Genomic DNA, 19,428 nt, shown 5'->3' with positions numbered 1-19,428 from the left:
ACCCTTCTCTCAATGCATATCTTTGTGTAAATTCCAGAAAGAATTGTGAATGCTTAGATTTCTGTTTCAATGAGTGAACGACCGCCTATTTCCATCTCTGTAGCATCGCTCATCTCTGCCCCTGCCTCAGCCCATCTGCTGCTAGAGCCCTCATCCATGCCTTTGTTTCTTCAAGCCTTCATGCAATCCTAGCTGGACTCCCATTTTCTACTCCTCATCAACTTAATCTCATCCAAAACTCTGCTGCCCATGCCCAAACTTGCACCAAGTTCCGTTCACGAATCACCCCTGGGTTCACTGACCTATATTGGCTCCTGGTCCAGCAATCTCTTGATTTTAAAATCCTTTTTTTACAAATCTCTCCATATCCTCTGCCCTCCCTATCTCTGTAATCTCCTCCAGCCCTTCAGCCTTCAGAGATCTGCCCTCTGCCAATTCTGGCCTCTTGAGCATCTTCAATTTAATCGCTGCTCCATTGGCGTCTGTGCCGTCAGCTGCCTGGGACCTAAGCTCTGGAATTCCCTTCTTAAACTTCTCTAGCTCATTCTCCTCCTTTAAGACGCTGCTTAAAACCTACCTCTTTGACCAAAACTTTGGTCACCTGTCCTAATAATTCCTTATGTGGCTCACTGTCAATATTTGTTTGACAATCGCTGCTGTGAAGCATCTTGGACATTTTACTATGTTTTTGTTTAATGTGAATGACTATGAAGACATAATACAAAGCTAGTGCTCCAAGAGAGATCTCAGGAATGTGGGGTCTTGCTGTGTACTTTCAGAGATGCCACATACGTTCCTGCCATGGGTAAGGTGCTGCCACTTGGCTTAGTTTCAAATTTATTGCACTTGGTCCCACAGGCTCGCTCTGTTAGAATTTGAACATAGAAATGGGCTGTTCAAACCAACATGGTTAGTGTTAATCCTCCTCATCAGCAGAATCCGAATATACCTCTATTCCCATATTCCTTTCATCCTCTTTCCTTCAATCACCTATTTACCTACCATTAAATGTTGACGCCGTCTCTGCTTCAGTCACTAATCCTGGCAGTGAATTTCACAGCCTCATAACCCTCTGTGTCAAAGAAAAAAGTTTCTCCTGCTCTCTGTCCTAAATCTTCTACATGTAATCTAATGTCTTTGTCCCCTCATTCTATGGCAACAGTCTGCTTGTATCTACTTTGCCGCATCCTTTTATAATTGTTGACGCCAATATCTGATTAGCTCTTAATGTTCTGACACAAACTTCATACAAAAAAGTCATCATGATGTGATAGACCAATTGACAGTTTTCTGCTGTATCATTAAAGTTTTCTTTGTTTCTATTAAGATTTAAAATTCTTTTTCTTTCTTTGTGTTCTTTTAAAGCTGAGTTTCCCTTTGTGTCAAATGTTTTTTTTAGGGGATTTGCTTCTCAGGTCACTGGCCCATCATATTGGAGCACTGTCTTTGGCACATGTTTTCATGGTCTATCTGTAATGAGCGTAGTATCTGGGACATGCCTCTCAAACTCACTTTTGCTTCTGTTGTGGGATTCTTCCAAGTGCTGACTCTATCTTTGTTACTTTTCCATCACATATAATTTAACGGATTGCAAAGATTAACGTCAGCCTTTCAAACAGGAGATGTGTCCTTAATTTAAATGCTGGGATTCACCCAGAAATCTGCCCTCATGCACTAAATGTGAGAACCCAGTCCACATTTCACTGAAGGAAGCCTATGTAACAAAGCATTTTTACTGCAAGTCAGAGAGAGATTGCTCAAGCAAGTTGCGTGAATTGAAGTAAGTGCAGAGACTACATTTATACAAGTCTTCATGCCATATCATTAGACTAGGGTAAGTGGTCAAGCTCATCATTGACGCCATCTTGCCTCATTGTCCCCATCTCTCATTCTTGTTTACTTTGATCTCAACTGACGTTGAATCGTGTCCAATTCTCTGGGGAAATCTTGAGGCCAGGAGTTGTTTCATCAGCTGTTCTGTTAAACCTCTGCTTTTGAATCATTGTCTGTAGTTGGTTCTGCTCTGCATGAGGTTCAGATTTCAGATGTTGCATTAGGCCTATGGGATGTGATGTTTATAAACACTCAGTCTCCCTCATGTTAAATTCCTCTCTGAGAAACTTGCAGAGGACCCCATGGGTTTCACCAGCATATGACTCTGGTATCTCCTTGAATCAAACCATAACCAGTGCGAGATTTGACCCTGTGACTATTGAAGATTGGAAAGCTGAATCCTCACTTCTTGCCGCTGCAGTCCATGTGGGGTAGGTACACCCACACTGCTGTTAGGAAGGGAGTTCCAGGATTTTGACCCAGTGACAGTGAAGGAACGGTGATATAGTTCCAAGTCAGGATGGTGTGTCGTTTGGAGGGGAACTTGCAGGTGGTGGAGTTCCCATGCATCTGCTGCCCTTGTCCTTCTAGGTGTTAGAAGTCGCAGGTTTGGAAGGTGCTGTGGAAGGAGGCTTGGTGAGTTGCTGCAGTGCATCTTGTAGATCCTTCACACTGCTGCCACTGTGCGTCGGTGGTGGAGGGAATGAATGTTTAAAGGTGGATGGGGTGCTGATCAAGTTGGTTACTTTGTCCTGGGTGCCCTATACCAGAAACAAAATGGATTCCACTTCCGCAACATCCAGCTGGTGCGTGGCCATAGGCAGTTAATCATGCAGGTCAATGCCTGGTACCCTGGCAGCAGTCATGATGGCGTCACTCTGCAGCAGCCCATTGTACCAGCTACATTTGAGCCACCATAGCAAACCAATGGGTGGCTACTGGGTGACAAGGGCTATTCGCTGATGACATGGCTGCTGACTCTGGTGCGCAGCCCAGACACATGTGGGCAATGAAAGACATGCTGCCAGACAATATGTGATAGAGCAGACCATTGGCAAGCTGAAACAATGCTTCCACTACCTGACTGCTCTGGAGAAACCCTGCAATACGCAGCAGAGTATTGGGTATCAAGATTTATGGTGGTCAGCCTCACAATATCACCATCATGAGGGGACAGCCCTTTACACTAGCTATACAGTGAGCAGCTGTGGAGGAGGAAGAGGAAGGAAGGAGGCAACACAAACTGCCCCTTTTTCTCAGGCTGTACAAGAAGAACACATTCGAGTGTGATATCAGTAATCAGGGCCCCAAATCCCCACTCACACACAGTGTCACTCCTTACCTTCCCTCTGTCACTGACCATCACAGTGTCTGCTTGGCCACAATACATAAATAAAAGCCACCACAAAATAAACATTCCAAACCAAAATTTATAAATGAAACCGTGCCATATTGCATACAAAAGTCATCCCTTAGTGCCTGTCTTCCACATGTCTTTGTCTCATCATAGTGTTCCTACACAGTGGTACCCAGAGGCTGCAGCATGGCTGGTGGAAGGCTGCTGACCTTCAGGCCTTGGAGAATGACCTCTAGGAGCTCTGGGCCTAGAAGGCCTGGCTTCAGACTGCATTATCTCAGCACAGGCAGCAGCAGTCTGGCCTGGCTCACAGGCAACAGCAAGGGCACTGGCAGAGTGGCACTTGTGTAATGTCATTGAACTTATTGCAGCACTGCATGCAGGTCCTTGGGACCTGACTCCTGGCATTGACCTCCATGGCTTTCTGCAGCCACTGCCTTTTGACTGTGTCTGGAGGGCCTCCTGCACCCCTGTGGATACAGGACATCTCTCTCCCTTTCTACTTTCTTCACCAGGGCCTTCAGTGCAGTGCCTAAGAACCTTGCAGCTTCCTCTCCTCCTTATTGTGTCATTGCTCACTCTTTCCCAGGTCAGATTCTTTTCAACCATGACTCCCAGCACCTGCTCCAGCCACAATACAGCTTCTCTTTAAGAGGTTCAGACTAGCTGTAAGCCATGAAGACTAGCTGTAAGCCATGAAGACTAGCTTTAAGTAGTGCCAGCCACTCACGAGATTGGGCCCTGCCCTGCTGATGCATCTGGCCAATCAACAGCGCAAATAGAGCTGGCTGTATACAGAGATCAGTCAAATGAGCAGGTAGCACCTAGTACTGTGATCCTGCACTCGTTTTCAGGGGCTATCCAATTTAGCCCCCATCTGTCTGTCTCCCTCAGTCTCTTTCTGTCTGTCTTTCTCTCTTTTTTCTCTCTCTGACTCTGTCACTCTATTATCTCTCTCTATTTGTTGTTTCCTCTCCCTTCTCTCTCACTCTTTCTCTCTCTATCCCTCTTTTTCTCTCTCATTTGTTTGCTTGGGTGTTGGTGGTAGCGGTTGCAGTCGCAGCGGAGTCTCTGTGGAGTTTGTTAGTTCCTGTTTTTGTCATGGTTTCTACATATGGGCAGAGCAAGTCCCTTGTTCAAAGTAAAAAGCTGGTGAGCCTGACAGTGAACGCAGCTGTTCAAAGTGAGAGGAGTCGAGGGCTGTTCTCCTGGGGAACCCTTTAGAAATAAATGGCTGTGTGTGCTCTGAGTGTACTTTCAGCACCGAGTGTAACCCAGGCTCCCTGGTAGTATCTTATTTTTGGGGAATGGCACTCATTAATCCAAATAGCTAGGAAAATAACGACAGTATTTAAAGCATCTTTATGAGTTTACTGTATATGCCTGTGAGCTCTGGGCTATCTCTGTGTGTGTGTGATTTTATTTATGTTTCATTTCCACCCAGTTTAGTTTCTCATAAGTGCACCCGCCAAGTTTCTAGCTGGCTACAAAAGAACAGCGTGATGAGCTGCTTCCTGCCATTACTCCCCTGATATGGGGAAGCACCTTCATATAGTTTGTGAATGGGCAGGCTGTCATTTATAAAGGGTCTTATCAAAATGCACTACCCAGCTATTTGGGTTAATGATATATTTTTTAATGATGTTGATATGGTGTTAAATATTGGCCAGGACACTGGGTGAGATGTTAAACTGATGCCCCATCTGTCTTCTTAGGTGGATGTAAAAACTCCCATGGCACTATTCGAAGAACAGGGGAGTTCTCCCTGACATCCTGGCCAATTAACTAACATTGCAAAAATGGATTATCTGGTGATTATCAGCTTGCTGTTTGGGGGACCTTATTGTGTGCAAATTGGCTGCTATGTTATTACAACACTTCAGAAGCACTTAATTAGCTGTTCAGCGCTTTGAGATATCCTGAGGTCAGATTGCTCCGTGGTCTCACCACTCCCTATCTCTGTAGCCCCCTCCCTTAAGATCATAAGAAATAGAAGCAGGGGTAGGCCATTCAGCCCCTCGAGCCTGCTGTGACATTCAATAAGATCATGGCTGATCTGATTGTGGCTTTAACTCCACTTTCCTGCCTGGCCCCCCCATAACCCTCGACTCCCTTGTAGATCAAAAATCTGTCTAACTCAGCCTTGATTATATTCAATGGCCCAGCCTTCACTGTTCTCTGGGGAAGAGAATGTCAAAGATTAACGACCCTCTTAGAGAAGGAATTCCTCCTCATCACCATCTTAAAAGGTGGACCCCTTAATTTTAAACAGTGCCCCCTCGTTCTAGATTTCACCCAGGAGGAGAAAAATCCTCTCAGCAGCAACCCTGTCAAGCCCCCTCAGAAACTTATATGTTTCAATAAGATCACCTCTCATTCTTCTAAATTCCAATGAGTATAGGCCCAACCTGCTCAACCTTTCCTCATAAGACAACCCTTTCATCCCAGGAACTGCTTCCGTCCTTAAGTAAGGAGATCAAACCTGTCCACAGTACTCTAGATGCGGTCTCACCAATCCCCTGTATAGTTGTAGCAAGACTTCCCTGCTTTTATACTCCATCCTGCTTGCAATAAAGGCCAACATTCCATTTGCCTTCCTAATTATTTGCTGTCCTCACACACTAACTTTTTGTGATTCATGTACAGGGACACCCAGATCCCTCTGTACTGCAGCATTCTGCAGTCTCTCTCCATTTAAACAATATTCTGCTTTTCTATTCATCCCACAAAAGTGGACAACCTCACATTTTCCCATATTATACACTATCTGACAAATTTTTGCCCACTCACTTAACCTATCTATATCGCTTTGCAGACACTTTGTGTCCTCCTCACAACTTGCTTTCCTACCTATGTTTGTATCATCCACAAATTTGGCTACAATACACTGGGTCCCTTCATCCAAGTCATTAATATAGATCATAAATAGTTGAGGCCCCATCATTAATCCCTGTGGCACTCTGCTAGTTATAGTTTGCCAATCTGAAAATGCCCCATTTATTTATTTATAGATACAGCACTGAAACAGGCCCTTCGGCCCACCGAGTCTGTGCCAACCAACAACCACCCATTTATACTAACCCTACAGTAATCCCATGTTCCCTACCACCTACCTACACTAGGGGCAATTTACAATGGCCAATTTTACCTATCATCTGCAAGTCTTTGGCAGTGGGAGGAAACCGGAACACCTGGCGAAAACCCAAACAGTCACAGGGAGAACTTGCAAACTCCGCACAGGCAGTAACCAGAATTGAACCCGGGTCCCTGGAGCTGTGAGGCTGCGGTGCTAACCACTGCGCCACTGTGCCGCCACTGTTTCCTATTAGTTAGCCAATCCTCTATCCATGCTAATATTTTTTTTATTCATTCATGGGATGTGGGCATCGCTGGCTCGGCCACCATTCATTCCCAATCCCTAATTGCCCTTGAGAAGATGGTGGTGAGCTGCTTTCTCGACCTGCTGCAGTCTATGTGGGTGGGTACATCCATAGTGCTGTTAGGAAGGGAGTTCCGGCGACAGTGAAGGAACGGCGATATAGTTCCAAGTCAGGAAGGTGTGTGGCTTGGAGGGGAACTTGCAGGTGGTGGTGTTCCCATGCATTTTCTGCCCTTGTCCTTCTAGTTGGTAGAGGTCGCAGGTTTGGTTTTACCCCAACACCATGAACTCTTATCTTGTGTAGTAACCTTTTATGTGGCACCTTATTGAATGTCTTTTGGAAATCCCAATATACCCTGTTGACTCTGCCTGATTTTCTAAATGTCGTGCTACTACTTCCTTAATAATGGATTCCAACATTTTCTCAATGACAGATGTTAGGCAAACTGACCTGTAGTTTCCTGCTTTCTGTCTCCCTCCTTTCTTGAACATTTGCAGTTTTCCAATCCGCTGGGACCTTTCCCGAATCTTTTGGAAGATTCCAACCAAAGCATCCACTATTTCTGCAGCCACTTTTTTTAAGACCCTCGGATGCAGGCCATCAGGTCCAGGGGACCTGTCAGCCTTTAGTCCCTTTAGTTTTTCTAGTACTTTTTCTTTAGTGATAGTGATTGTTTTAAGTTCCTCCCTCCCTTTTGCCTCTTGATTTTCCACGATTCTTGGGATGCTTTTTGTGACTTCTCTATGAAGACAGATACAAAATACTTGTTCAAATTCTCTGCTATTTCCTTGTTGCCCATTATTAATTCCCCAGTCTCATCCTCTAAGGGACTAACCCTTACTTTAGCTACTCTCATCCTTTTTATATATTTTAGAAACTTCAACTGTCTGTTTTTATATTTCTTGCTAGTTTACTCTCACTCTAATTTCTCCCTCTTTTTTTTCATTATCCTCTACTGGTTTCCAAAACTTCCCCAATCTTCTGCCCTGCCACTAATCTTTGCAACATTGTACGCCTTTTCTTTCAATTTGATACTATCCTTCACTCTCTGAGTTGGCCACAGATGGTGTATCCTTCTGGTAGAGTCTTATTTTGTCAATGGAATATATCTTTGTTGTGAGTTTTGAAATATCTCCTTAAGTATCTGCGACTGCTTCTCTACTACCTTACCTTTTAACTTATTTCCCAGTTCATTTTAGCCAACTCTGTCTTCATACCCTTGTAATTGCTTTATTTAAGTTTAAGACGCTAGTTTTCAGACCCAAATTTCTCATCCTGAAACTGAATGTGAAATTCTATCATGTTATGATCACTCTTGCCTAGAGGATCCTTTACTAATGGGTCATTTCTTAATCCTGTCTAAAATAGGTCTAAAATAGCCTGCTCCCGGGCTGGTTCCAGAACATATTGTTTGAAGAAACTGTCCCTAATACACTCTTATGAATTCATCCTTCAGGCTACCTTTGCCAATTTGATTAGTCCAATCTTTATGAAGATTAGAAACTGCAACACACTGCAATCTATGTACTCCTCCAATTCAGGCCTCTTGCACATCCCTGATTTCCATTACTGCACTATTGGTGGCCATGCCTTCAACTGCCTGGGCTCTGAGCTCTAGAACTCCCTCCTTAAACCTCTCTGCCTCTCTACTTCTCTTTTCTTTAAAACCCAGATCTTTGAATTTTTGGTCACCTGTCCGAAAATCTCATTTAATTGCTTGCTGTCAAATTTTGTCTGATAATCACTCCTGTGATGCGCCTTGAGGGCGTTTTACTACATTAAAGGTGCTATATAAATGCAAGTTATTGTCATTAGGTTCTGGATTAATTTGAACCTTGATGTTCTGATTCCCGGAGAAAGGCATCCTTTCTGTCAATACGCAACGGTAACTTTGCTTATGGCAGATTGTATTGTGGTTGTGTTGTGGGGCAGACAGAATACAGCAGTGGGAATTCAGACGTTATCTCTTTTGCATCTGCGTCGGTATCTCTGTGTAAAGTTCTGTAGAGATCAGGTTGCTCTTGTTTTGATCCAGTGCTATTAACATGCTCTGTCTTCTTGCCTTGTAGGAGAAGCAAAAAACATGCCTCCCTATCCAGGACCAAATAAGATGAGGGACTGCTACTGTACTGTCAATCTGGATCAAGAAGAGGTGTTTAGAACCAAAATAGTGGAGAAATCCTTATGGTACATGTTTTTACACTTACTGAATTTTAATTTTCATGTTTAATTGTTTGGCTACTGAAGTAAAAATATTTTAACATCAATATAAAACAATGATCAAAATAGCATTTTCTTTATTTGCTCAAATGATTCTCTCTCTGAAGTCTCTGACTGCTGTTGATAGACCATTTCATGGCCTCACGTGTCCCTCTGTCAGGAACATCCCCCAGCTCTACAACCCTTCAAGATCTCTGTAACCTCCTCCAGCCCTACAACTCTTTACGATCTTATTGTTTCTCCAATTCTGGCCTCTTGCACATCCCTGATTTCCATCGATCCACCATTGGCAGGCATGCCTTCAGTTGCCTGGGCCCTAAGCTCTGAAATTCCTTCCCTAAACTGCTCTGCATCTTTAACTCTCCTCCTTTAAGAGGGCCTTAAAACCTACCTCGTTGACCATATCACCTGTCCTAATACCTCCTCATGTGGCCAGGTGCCAAATTTTATTTGATATTGCTCCTGATTAGTATTGGGAGGCTTTACTGCTTTAAAAGCGCTAGTTAAATGCAACTTGATGTTGTGATCAACAACAACTTGCATTTATATAGCACCTTTTTTGCAGCCATACCTCCCGAGGAGCTTCACAGGTGGATAATCAGACAAAAATCGAGACCAAGCCATCGTAGGAGATATTGGGACAGATGACAGGTAGACATATAGCAGCTGGTCAGGAGAGCATTGGAATAGTTGAGTCTGGAGGTAACCGGGTTTTGGATGTGGCTGTGAGCAGCAGATAGACTGAGACAGGGGTGTGCATGGGCGATGTTACTGAGGTGGAAGCAAGCAGTCTTGGTGACAGAGAGGATATGTGACTGGAAGCTCAGCTCAGTGCCAGATAGAACACTGAGGTTGTGGACAGTCTGATTTAACCTCGGCCAATTGCCAGGGAGGAAATGCAGTCGGTGATGAGGCAACGGAGTTTGTGGTGGGGACCGAAGACAGTGGCTTCATTCTCCCCGTTATTTAATTGGAGGAAATGCCAGCTCAACCATAAATGGATGGCGGGCAAGTAAGCTAATTCCACAGAGACAGTGGATCAGAGCATAAACCTAACCTTGTGTCTTTATGCTCCCTCCCAAACACTAGGCCATTGCTGCCTGAGATCAGTTAACCTTTCCCAGAGCATGGATTGAACTTGGGACTTTCCTGCTCTCTATGGCTCAGTACTGCAGCAGTTGATGCATTTCGCCACTCAGCTATTAAAGGGGCCTGACAAAGCCATTAATGGTTCTGGGTTCTAGTGAGGAAATCCTAGAGGTGTTTTAGTTTAGTTTAGAGATACAGCACTGAAACAGGCCCTTCGGCCCACCGAGTCTGTGCCGACCATCAACCACCCATTTATACTAATCCTACACTAATCCCATATTCCTACCACATCCCCACCTGTCCCTATATTTCCCTACCACCTACCTATACTAGTGGCAATTTATAATGGCCAATTTACCTACCAACCTGCAAGTCTTTTGACATGTGGGAGGAAACCGGAGCACCCGGAGAAAACCCACGCAGACACAGGGAGAACTTGCAAACTCCACACAGGCAGTACCCAGAATTGAACCCAGGTCGCTGGAGCTGTGAGGCTGCGGTGCTAACCACTGCGCCACTGTGCCGCCCCAGAGCATGTGGAGAGCATGAAATTCCTTAGAAATGAAAAAAGTCCTAAATCTTTCACAAAACATTTTGGGGTTGAATTTCCGCGGGGGTTCTTATGATCGTCTGCTGTAACTTTAGAGGAGGATGTAGAGAAAATTGATAAATGGCATTTACCACCATTTCTCTGGGATTTTGACCTGCCAGGGCAAAAACAACAACAACTTGTATTTATGTAGCACCTTTAATGTAATAAAATGCACCAAGGTACTTCACAGGATCATTATGAAGTAAATTTTGAAACCAAGCCACATAAGGAGATATTAGCGCAGGTGACCAAAAGCTTGGTAATAAAGATAGGTTTTAAGGAGCATCTTAGAGGAGCAGTGGGAGGCGGAGAGGTTTAGGGAGGGAGTTCCAGAGCTTAGGACCCAGGCAGCTGAAGGCACGGTCACCAGTGGTGGAGCAATTAGAATCGGGATGCTCAAGAGGCCAGAATTAGAGGACTGCTGATATCTCGGAGGATTGTGGGGCTGGAGGAGGTTCCAGAGATATGGAGGGGCGAGGCCATGGAGAGATTTGGAAACAAGGATGAGAATTTTAAAATCAAGGCATGGCTTAACCTGGAGCCAGTGTAGGTCAGTGAGCACAGGGGTGATTGGTGCAAGTAAGCACATGGGCAGCAGAGTTGTAAATGACCTCAAGTTTATGGAGTGCATTGGAATATTCAAGTCGAGAGGTAACAAAGGCATGAATGAGGGTTTTGGCAGCAGATGAGCTGAGACGGGTGAAGTCGGTCGATGTTGCTGAGATGGAAATAGACGGTCTTAGTGATGGCGCAGTTATGTGCTCGGAAGCCCATCTCGGAGTCAAATTTGACACCAAGTTTGTAATCAGTTTGATTCAGCCTCAGACAGGGAGAGGGATGGAGCCGGTAGTTAGGGAACAATGTTTGTGGCAACGAATGAAGATAATAGCTTCAGTCTTCCCAATATTTAATTGGAGGAAACTTCTGCTCATTCAGTACTCATCCAGCAGGAAAAGGACATTCGAAAAATCCTCTCCGCACCCCTCAGGCGATCGAAACCCAACCAGAAGATCGCATAAACCAGGCGTATGTTAACTGTAAATCCACTTACCTTCTATATGGTGCGACCTGTGCCCCAGTTAAAAACATAGGAACACAAGAAATAGGAGCAGCAGTAGATCCTTCAGCCCCTCGAACCTGTTCCACCATTCAATATGGTCATGTCTGATCTTCTGCCTCAACTCCAGTTTCCCGCCCACTCCCCATATCCCTTGATTGCCTGAGTGACCAAAAATCTGTCTATCTCAGCCTTAAATATATTCAACAATGAAACATCCACAACCCTCTGGGGTAGAGAATTCCAAAGATTCACAAGCATTTGAGTAAAGAGATTTCTCCTCATCTCATTCCTAAATGATTGGCTCCTTATCCTGAGACTGTGTCCCCACATTATAGATCCCCCAGAAAGAGGAACAATTTCTCATTATCTTCCCTGTCAAGCCCCTTCAGAATCTTGTATGTTTCAATGAGATCACCTCCCATTCATTCTAAACTCCAAAGAGTATAGGCCCGGTTTACTCAGCCTCTCATCATAGGACAACCCTCTCATCCCAGGAACCAATCTAGTGAACCTTTGCTGTGCTACCTCCAAGACAAGTATATCCTTCCTTAAATATGGAGACCAAAAGTGCACAGTACTCAGGTATAGTCTCACCAAAACCCTATACTATTGTAGCAAATCTTCCTTATTCTTGCACTCCAATCCCCTTGCAATAAAGGCCAGCATTCCATTTGCTTTCCTAATTGCTTGCTGTACCTGCATGCTAACTTTCTGCGTTCCTTGTACAAGCACACCCAAGTCTCTTTGAACAGCAACACTTACAAGTTGCATGCCTTTTAAAAAATATTCTTCTTTTCTATTCTTACGACCAAGTGAATAACCTCACACTTTCCCACATTATACTCCATCTGCTGTGTTGTTGCCCACTCACATAACCTGTATATATCCTTTTGCAGCCTCTTTGTGTCCTCCTCACAGCTTACGTTCCCACCTAGCTTTGTTTCATCATGAAACCTAGATACGTTACTCTTGGTCTCTTTGTCTAAGTCATTAATATAGATTGTAAAGAGCTGAGGCCCCAGCACTGATCTTTCTGGCACTCCACTATTCACTGTCTGCCAACTTAAAAATGCCCCATTAATCCGTACTCTTTGCTTCCTGTCCATTAACCAGTTCTCCATCCATGCTAATATGCTACCCCCAACTCCATGAGCCCTTATCTTACATATTAACCTTTTGTGTAGCACCTTATTGAATGCCTTTTGGAAATTCAGGTATACAACATCTACTGGTTTCCCTTTATCTACTCTACTAGTTACATCCTCAAAAAACTATAACAGATTTGTCAAACACGATTTCCCTTTCATAAAACCATGTTGTCTTGGCCTGATCATACTATGATTTTCTAAGTGCATTGTTAAGACTTCCTTAAAAATAGATTCCAGGATTATGCTAATGACTGATGTCAGGCTAACTGGCCTGTAGGCCCCTGTTTTCCCTCTCTCTCCTCAAATAGCAGAGTTACATTTGCTAACTTCCAATCCACTGAGACTGTTCTAGAATCTAGGGAATTTTGGACAATCATAACCAGTGCATCCACTATCTTTGCAGCTACCTCTTTTAGAACCATAGGATGTAGGCCGTCAGGTCCTGGGGATTTTTTGGATTTTAGTCCCTTAATTTTCTCCAATACCCTTTTCTCTGCTGATATTAATTACCTTAAGTTCCTCACTCTTATTAGCCCTTTGGTTACCATCTATTTCTGCTATGTAATTTGTGTCTTCTACTGTGAAGTAGTTGTTCAATGTCTCTGCCATTTCCTCATTCCCCATGATAATTTCTCCTGTCTTTGCCTGTAAGGGACAAAGAAGCGAGCTAAGGCTGGATTCGGTTCAGTGTTATTCATGGGGTATCAGTGGGTCATAACGTGACTTGTCAGGACTGAGATTGTTGTCCTTGTGGTTTCTTTGCCTTGTTTGCAAGAAACGACTGAAGGCACTGGATACTGCAAATGCTATGGGCCCTGACAATATTCTGGCAATAGTACTGAAGACCTGTGCTCCAGAACTTGCTGCGCCCCTAGCCAAGCTGTTCCAGTACAGCTACAACACTGGCATCGACCCTGCAATGTGGAAAATTGCCCAGGTATGTCCTGTACACAAAAAGCAGGACAAGTCCAACCCGGCCAATTACCGCCCCATCAGCCTACTCTCAATCATCAGTAAAGTGATGGAAGGTGTCATCAACAGTGCCATCGAGCGGCACTTGCTTAGCAATAACCTGCTCAGTGACGCTCAGTTCGGGTTCCGCCAGGGCCACTCAGCTCCTGACCTCATTACAGCCTTGGTTCAAACATGGACAAAAGAGCAGCGCTCAAGAGCTGAGGTGAGAGTGACTGCCCTTGACATCAAGGCAGCATTTGACCGAATATGACATCAAGGAGCCCTAGCAAAACTGAGGTCAATGGGAATCAGGGGGAAAACCCTCTGCTGGCTGGAGTCATACCTAGCGCAAAGGAAGATAGTTGTGGTTGTTGGAGGTCAATCATCTGCGCTCCAGGACATCACTGCATGAGTTCCTCAGGGTAGTGTCCTAGGTCCAACCATCTTCAGCTGCTTCATCAATGACCTTCCTTCAATCATAAGTCGGAAGTGGGGATGCTCGCTGATGATTGCACAATGTTCAGCACCATTCGTGACTCTTCAGATACTGAAGCAGTCCGTGTAGAAATGCAGCAAGACCTGGACAATATCCAGGCTTGGGCTGATAAGTGGCAAGTAACATTCGCGCCACACAAGTGCCAGGCAATGACCATCTCCAACAAGAGAGAATCTAACCATCTCCCCTTGACATTCAACAGCATTACCATCGCTGAATCCCCCACTATCAACATCCTAGGGGCTACCATTGACCAGAAACTGAACTGGAGTAGCCATATAAATACCGTGGCTACAAGAGCAGGTCAGAGGCTAGGAATCCTGAGGCGAGTAACTCACCTCCTGACTCCCCAAAGCCTTTCCACCATCTACAAGGCACAAGTCAGGAGTATGATGGAATACTCTCCACTTGCCTGGATAGATGCAGCTCCAACAACACTCAAGAAGCTCGACACCATCCAGGACAAAGCAGCCGACTTGATTGGCACCCCATCTACAAACATTCACTCCCTCCACCACTGACGCACAGTGGCAGCAGTGTGTACCATCTACAAGATGCACTGCAGCAATGCACCAAGGCTCCTTAGACAGCACCTTCCAAACCCGCGACCTCTACCAACTAGAAGGACAAGGGCAGCAAATACATGGGAACACCACCACCTGCAAGTTCCCCTCCAAGTCACACACCATCCTGACTTGGAACTATATCGCTGTTCCTTCACTGTTGCTGGGTCAAAATCCTGGAACTCCCTTCCTAACAGCGTTGTGGGTATACCTACCCCAAATGGATTGCAGTGGTTCAAGAAGGCAGCTCACCACCACCTTCTCAAGGGCAATCAGGGATGGGCAATAAATGCTGGCCTGGCCAGTGACGCCCACATCCCATGAATGAATTTTAAAAAATTGAATTTTTACAACTGTTGAAACATACGATTAATGTAGTTTCACCATTAAAGTGCATGTGCCAATGTTTTCACATTTTTTCAGTAACCTGCCACACTATGTAATGTATAATTTCAATCTTTGGCTATTCAAACACTAGTGAGGTGCATATCCTTGATTTTACCCGATTTATAACCCAATACGATTAAACCCATGGATATTGGGACTGATTCTAATCATTAGGTCTCCCGGTGCAGAGCTTGGCATGATATGTATCAGAAATCCAAGTGCGTAGTTTGGATGCTCTGTGTCACATTCCCCCTGTTAGAATGAATGGGAAAGCACTACAGATCTTTTGAAATATTTTGTTGGACAGAAGAAAGAACTTCCATTTCTATAGCGCCTTTCACAAACACAGGACATCCCAAAGTGCTTTACAGCCAATGAGGTACAATTGAAGTATAGTCACAGTTGGGAGGTCTGTCAAAGAGTAATGTGATAATGCACAGATAATCTGTTTTAGTCATGATGGCAGAGGGATAAATATTAACTAGGATAATATTCTGCTTCCAACAGTGCCATGGGATCTTTTACATCCACCTGAGACAGCAGATGGGGCCTTCAATTAAAGTCTCATACGAAAGGCATCACCTCCGACACTGCGGTGCTCCCTCAGTACTGACGCTCTGACAGTGCAGTGCTCCCTTAGTATTGTATTGGGAGTGTCAGTCTGGAGTAGAACTTAAACCCACAGCCTTGTGACTCAAAGACAAGAGTACTGCCCACTGAATTGCAGCTTGAGCACTCAGAAAGTTACTGTTGATAAAATGCCTAAGCTTGGGAACCTTCTGAATAGCTTTACTGTAATGTAATTAGGCCCTTATTAGAGAGCTGTACTATCTAAAAATCTAGTTGGCTTTATCTGAATTTGATCTTTTTGGAAATTACATTGGTTCAAGAGTCTCAGAGATTGTATCTTCATGTTTATTTGTTCTGCGTGTAGCATGCCAGGCACATTCAACTTCAGATCAAGATCCTGAAAGTGTTAGGACATCAGTGAGACTGTTAACATTAAAACACAAGATATGAATTTCCCAAACCAATTTAAAGAATTACATGACAAGATTTCATATTTTAATTATATTATAATTAAACTAAAAATCCTCATTAACAAAATAGTACTTTGTAAGTAGCTGCTACCCCAAATTACAGAGAAAGATATTTTCTTCACTTATTAAGACACTTGAACACCTCACAGTAGACTGAGACGCTACACAGTCCTCCTTGATGGCAAAATCTTTGCAGCTAAAAGTCCCAAACTCATCTCAGTTGCAGTGGGTTGGATCTTCCAGACCTTTCTCAAAGTCAATGTCCTCTTCGCTCACTTCTGCCAAGGACTTTCGACCTGGACGTACGTGCATAAGGCAATCTCTGGTGATCCTGTTGGTTTTTTACTTCTCCACAAACTGCAACTTTCCAAATAGCTTCAAGTCTTCAGTCTTTCAATGTGTCAGTGTTCTGAGAGCAGGTATTCTCTCTCTCTCTCTCTCCTCTCTGAGGCTGCCACTGCTGGTCTTCTTCTGGTCTTCCTTACAGCCTGCCTGCCTTCTGAAAATCCGTTGAATTTATCTGGAATCAAAAAGCAATAGCCATTTGTCTTTCCAATATGCAAAGTCCACAAGTCTGGCTATGGCAGAACCACCCCGGGGTTTCTACTGTTTCCAGATGTTAGCAATGGCAATTTGTATTTACATTAACAGAGTCACTGACTCCTTGTTTACAATCTGAAAGTCTGGGAGGGTGAAACCCATTGTTATTTGGGTGTTATACCCCTCAGTCTCTGGTTTCCAAAAAGGTCTTTGATTTGGGATCTTTGTTGTCCTGGTAACCAAGATTCCAGTCTTGTCTTCAAACAGAGTTGATGTGAGGTTACCTGACTTCTCTGACTCCATCTTAAACTACGTAAAAATCACAGTTTAAAAAAAATAATCATGCTACATAGTTCAGCCTTAAAAACAAAAGGAATAAATAAATTGAATGTTGATAATGGGAAGTTTTAATCAAATAAACGGGTGTGTTTGGTTCTGGTGGTGGTGGGGGGGACATTAAAGCCTTAAAAATCAGATACCCAACCCAAACTCTCTGCCGAATCAGCAACTAAACTGAGGTGGGAAGGCGAACAACCTACTCTAAGAAGGCGGGTTGAACTTTAACTATGATAATGATGCTGCAGGCCTCATTGTCATTCAGCATTTCAATTTTAACTCTGGTCAGCCAGGCCTTGGGGAATCTGGCAGCTACATCCAGGCGAGAACTTGGCGGATCCAGCAAGAAAGTGCCATCACATCTGCCTCCTGGATCCAGTGTACCCACCTGAGGAGTGCAACAATTGGGCACTCCAATCCCTGACTGACCCCACGAGGCCTCTAATTCTCCCCACAGCTCTCCAATCCCCCTCCCCTTCCTGTGATCTGAATCAGAGGGTGCATGGGACCTAAGTTTAATGTCTCATATGCCTTTCCGACAGTACAGCATTCCTCAGTACTGACCCTCCCACAGTGCAGTACTCCCTCTGTGCTACCCCTCTAACAGAGCAGCACTCCCTCCATACTGACTGTCCGCCAGTACAGCCCTCCATCTGTGCTACCCTGCTGAGAGTGCAGCACTCCCTCAATACTGATCCTCTGACAGTGCAGCACTCCCTCAGCACTGCCACTGCAACAGTGCTCCTATTGTACTGGCCCTCCGACAGTGTAGTACTCCCTCTGTACTGACCCTCCAACAATGCAGCATTCCCTCAGTCCAGACCCTCCGACAGTGCAGCATTCCCTCAGTACTGCCCCTCTGACAGTATAGCACTCCCTCAATCCTGCACTGGGAGAGTCAGCCTGGCTTTTGTGCTCAGGTCTCTGGAGTGGGACTTGAACCCACAACCTTCTGAGTCACAGGTGAGAGAGAGTGCTATGCATTGAGCTGTGGTGCAGTGGGTTGTAGGGTGGTGGGTCCTGGTGTGGGCCAAGAGTTTCCATCATGGTTGTGCCCTCGCCCAAATCTTCAAATGAGCGTTCAGAAATAAAGGAGATGGGGGAGGGTCAATTTTACAATTTGCAGCTCCGACACTGCAGCTTCAGCGGATGGGAGTGTGTGTTAAGATTTCAGCAACAAAGGACTGTGCGCCTGATTTGTGTGCCACAGAATATTCATCGTGGAAAATGAGTAACTGGATAATCACGTGAGCCGTGGATCAGATGCAGTGACCTTGTGCCGGAGGTCCCGATGAGTGTTTCCGATACTCAGAGCTCTGTGCCGGGAAAGCTTAATCATAACTTTCATATCTGAAAAAAGCAGATTGTCAGGCAGGAAAAGACCAGCTGGCCCATCAAGCCTGCTCCATGCTCAACATGGCTGGAGCATCGTAACTGGACACTTTCTACCCCCTCACACCAACGTAATCTCCTGGGAGAGGCACAATAAAGCAGAAAAGGGCCCAAGGCCAAAAAGAGGGAAAAAATACTCTGTAATATTCCTCTCCTATCCCCTTGAGCAATCAAAGTTCAGGAAATCACATGAACCAAGTGTTCTCTATAAAGGTACTTGCCTTCTATATGATACGGTCTCTGCTGCAGGCAGGAAGCTGCCCAGCTCCTTTGTGAAGGTGGTGAGTCAGTGCCCATCATTCCAGCTGGCAACATATTCCAGAGGCTCAAAACTCCCTGGAAATAGAACCCCCCACCCAATATCCAGTCTCTCCTTACTCTTACCCCCCAGAATGTCTGACTTTTTTTTTAGCCACTGGGAAATTGAAGGAATCACCCCATTAGATTAAGAGCTATGAAAACCAAAGTCAGAAATTGGAACTGGGTGACATAAAGAGCTTTGTTGTTGCTCCAACTAATGAAGACAGGAGCCTTCCTGTCACCTGCCGTGCTGGGAAAGTTAGGGCGAGACTTGGAAAGTATCCCACCCTTCGCATTTCCAGCCGATCTCAACTTGAACTGGAGCACATTGAGCCAAATTCACACATCTATTACATCAAATAGCTCAGTTCACGTCTCTGCATTTTTAAATTGCTTCATTGCCCTTTTGTTGATCCAACTTCAAATCTTTGCAAGTGAGCATTAGAAGCTTTAATGAATAAAACCAGGGATTCTGCCTGTCACTCCTCCTTCGGAAAGGATAATTGAGTGCCAGCATTTGAACAAGAGTCTCCCTTGACAAGCAAATAAAGACGCTTCACTTTTTTAGCTCTGCCAGCTAAATATTCAACGTTTTTTTTGTTGCTTTTCTGTTGAGAAGCAAAACGGAATTGTCCCACATTTGTTTACATTGCACACAGAGCCAGCCAACTGAACAAGGACCAGCTGTGAGTAGTTTTTATGTGTTCCCATTGAGGATTTCTGTGACTTAAACTCCAGTGA

The 19,428-nt window shown here is 44.6% G+C and overlaps 1 protein-coding gene across 4 annotated transcripts in view; it reads left to right on the top strand.

The window, feature by feature from the left end:
- The window catches only part of rasa3 (RAS p21 protein activator 3), a 164,808-nt gene that overhangs the window by 66,781 nt on the left and 78,599 nt on the right, over positions 1-19,428 (top strand). For 3 of the 4 annotated variants that reach the window (XM_068034186.1, XM_068034185.1, XM_068034188.1), the window contains exon 2: positions 8,640-8,757. In XM_068034186.1, coding sequence (XP_067890287.1) covers positions 8,640-8,757 — 118 coding nt within the window. Of the gene's footprint in view, positions 1-4,905; positions 5,002-8,639; positions 8,758-19,428 lie in introns of all 4 variants that reach the window. The other variant, XM_068034187.1, reaches the window with a different exon arrangement.

Source organism: Heterodontus francisci, chromosome 6 (genome assembly GCF_036365525.1).
Source record: "Heterodontus francisci isolate sHetFra1 chromosome 6, sHetFra1.hap1, whole genome shotgun sequence".
NCBI classification, from domain to species: domain Eukaryota; kingdom Metazoa; phylum Chordata; class Chondrichthyes; order Heterodontiformes; family Heterodontidae; genus Heterodontus; species Heterodontus francisci.
This window is presented reverse-complemented; position numbering and strand designations above follow the sequence as displayed.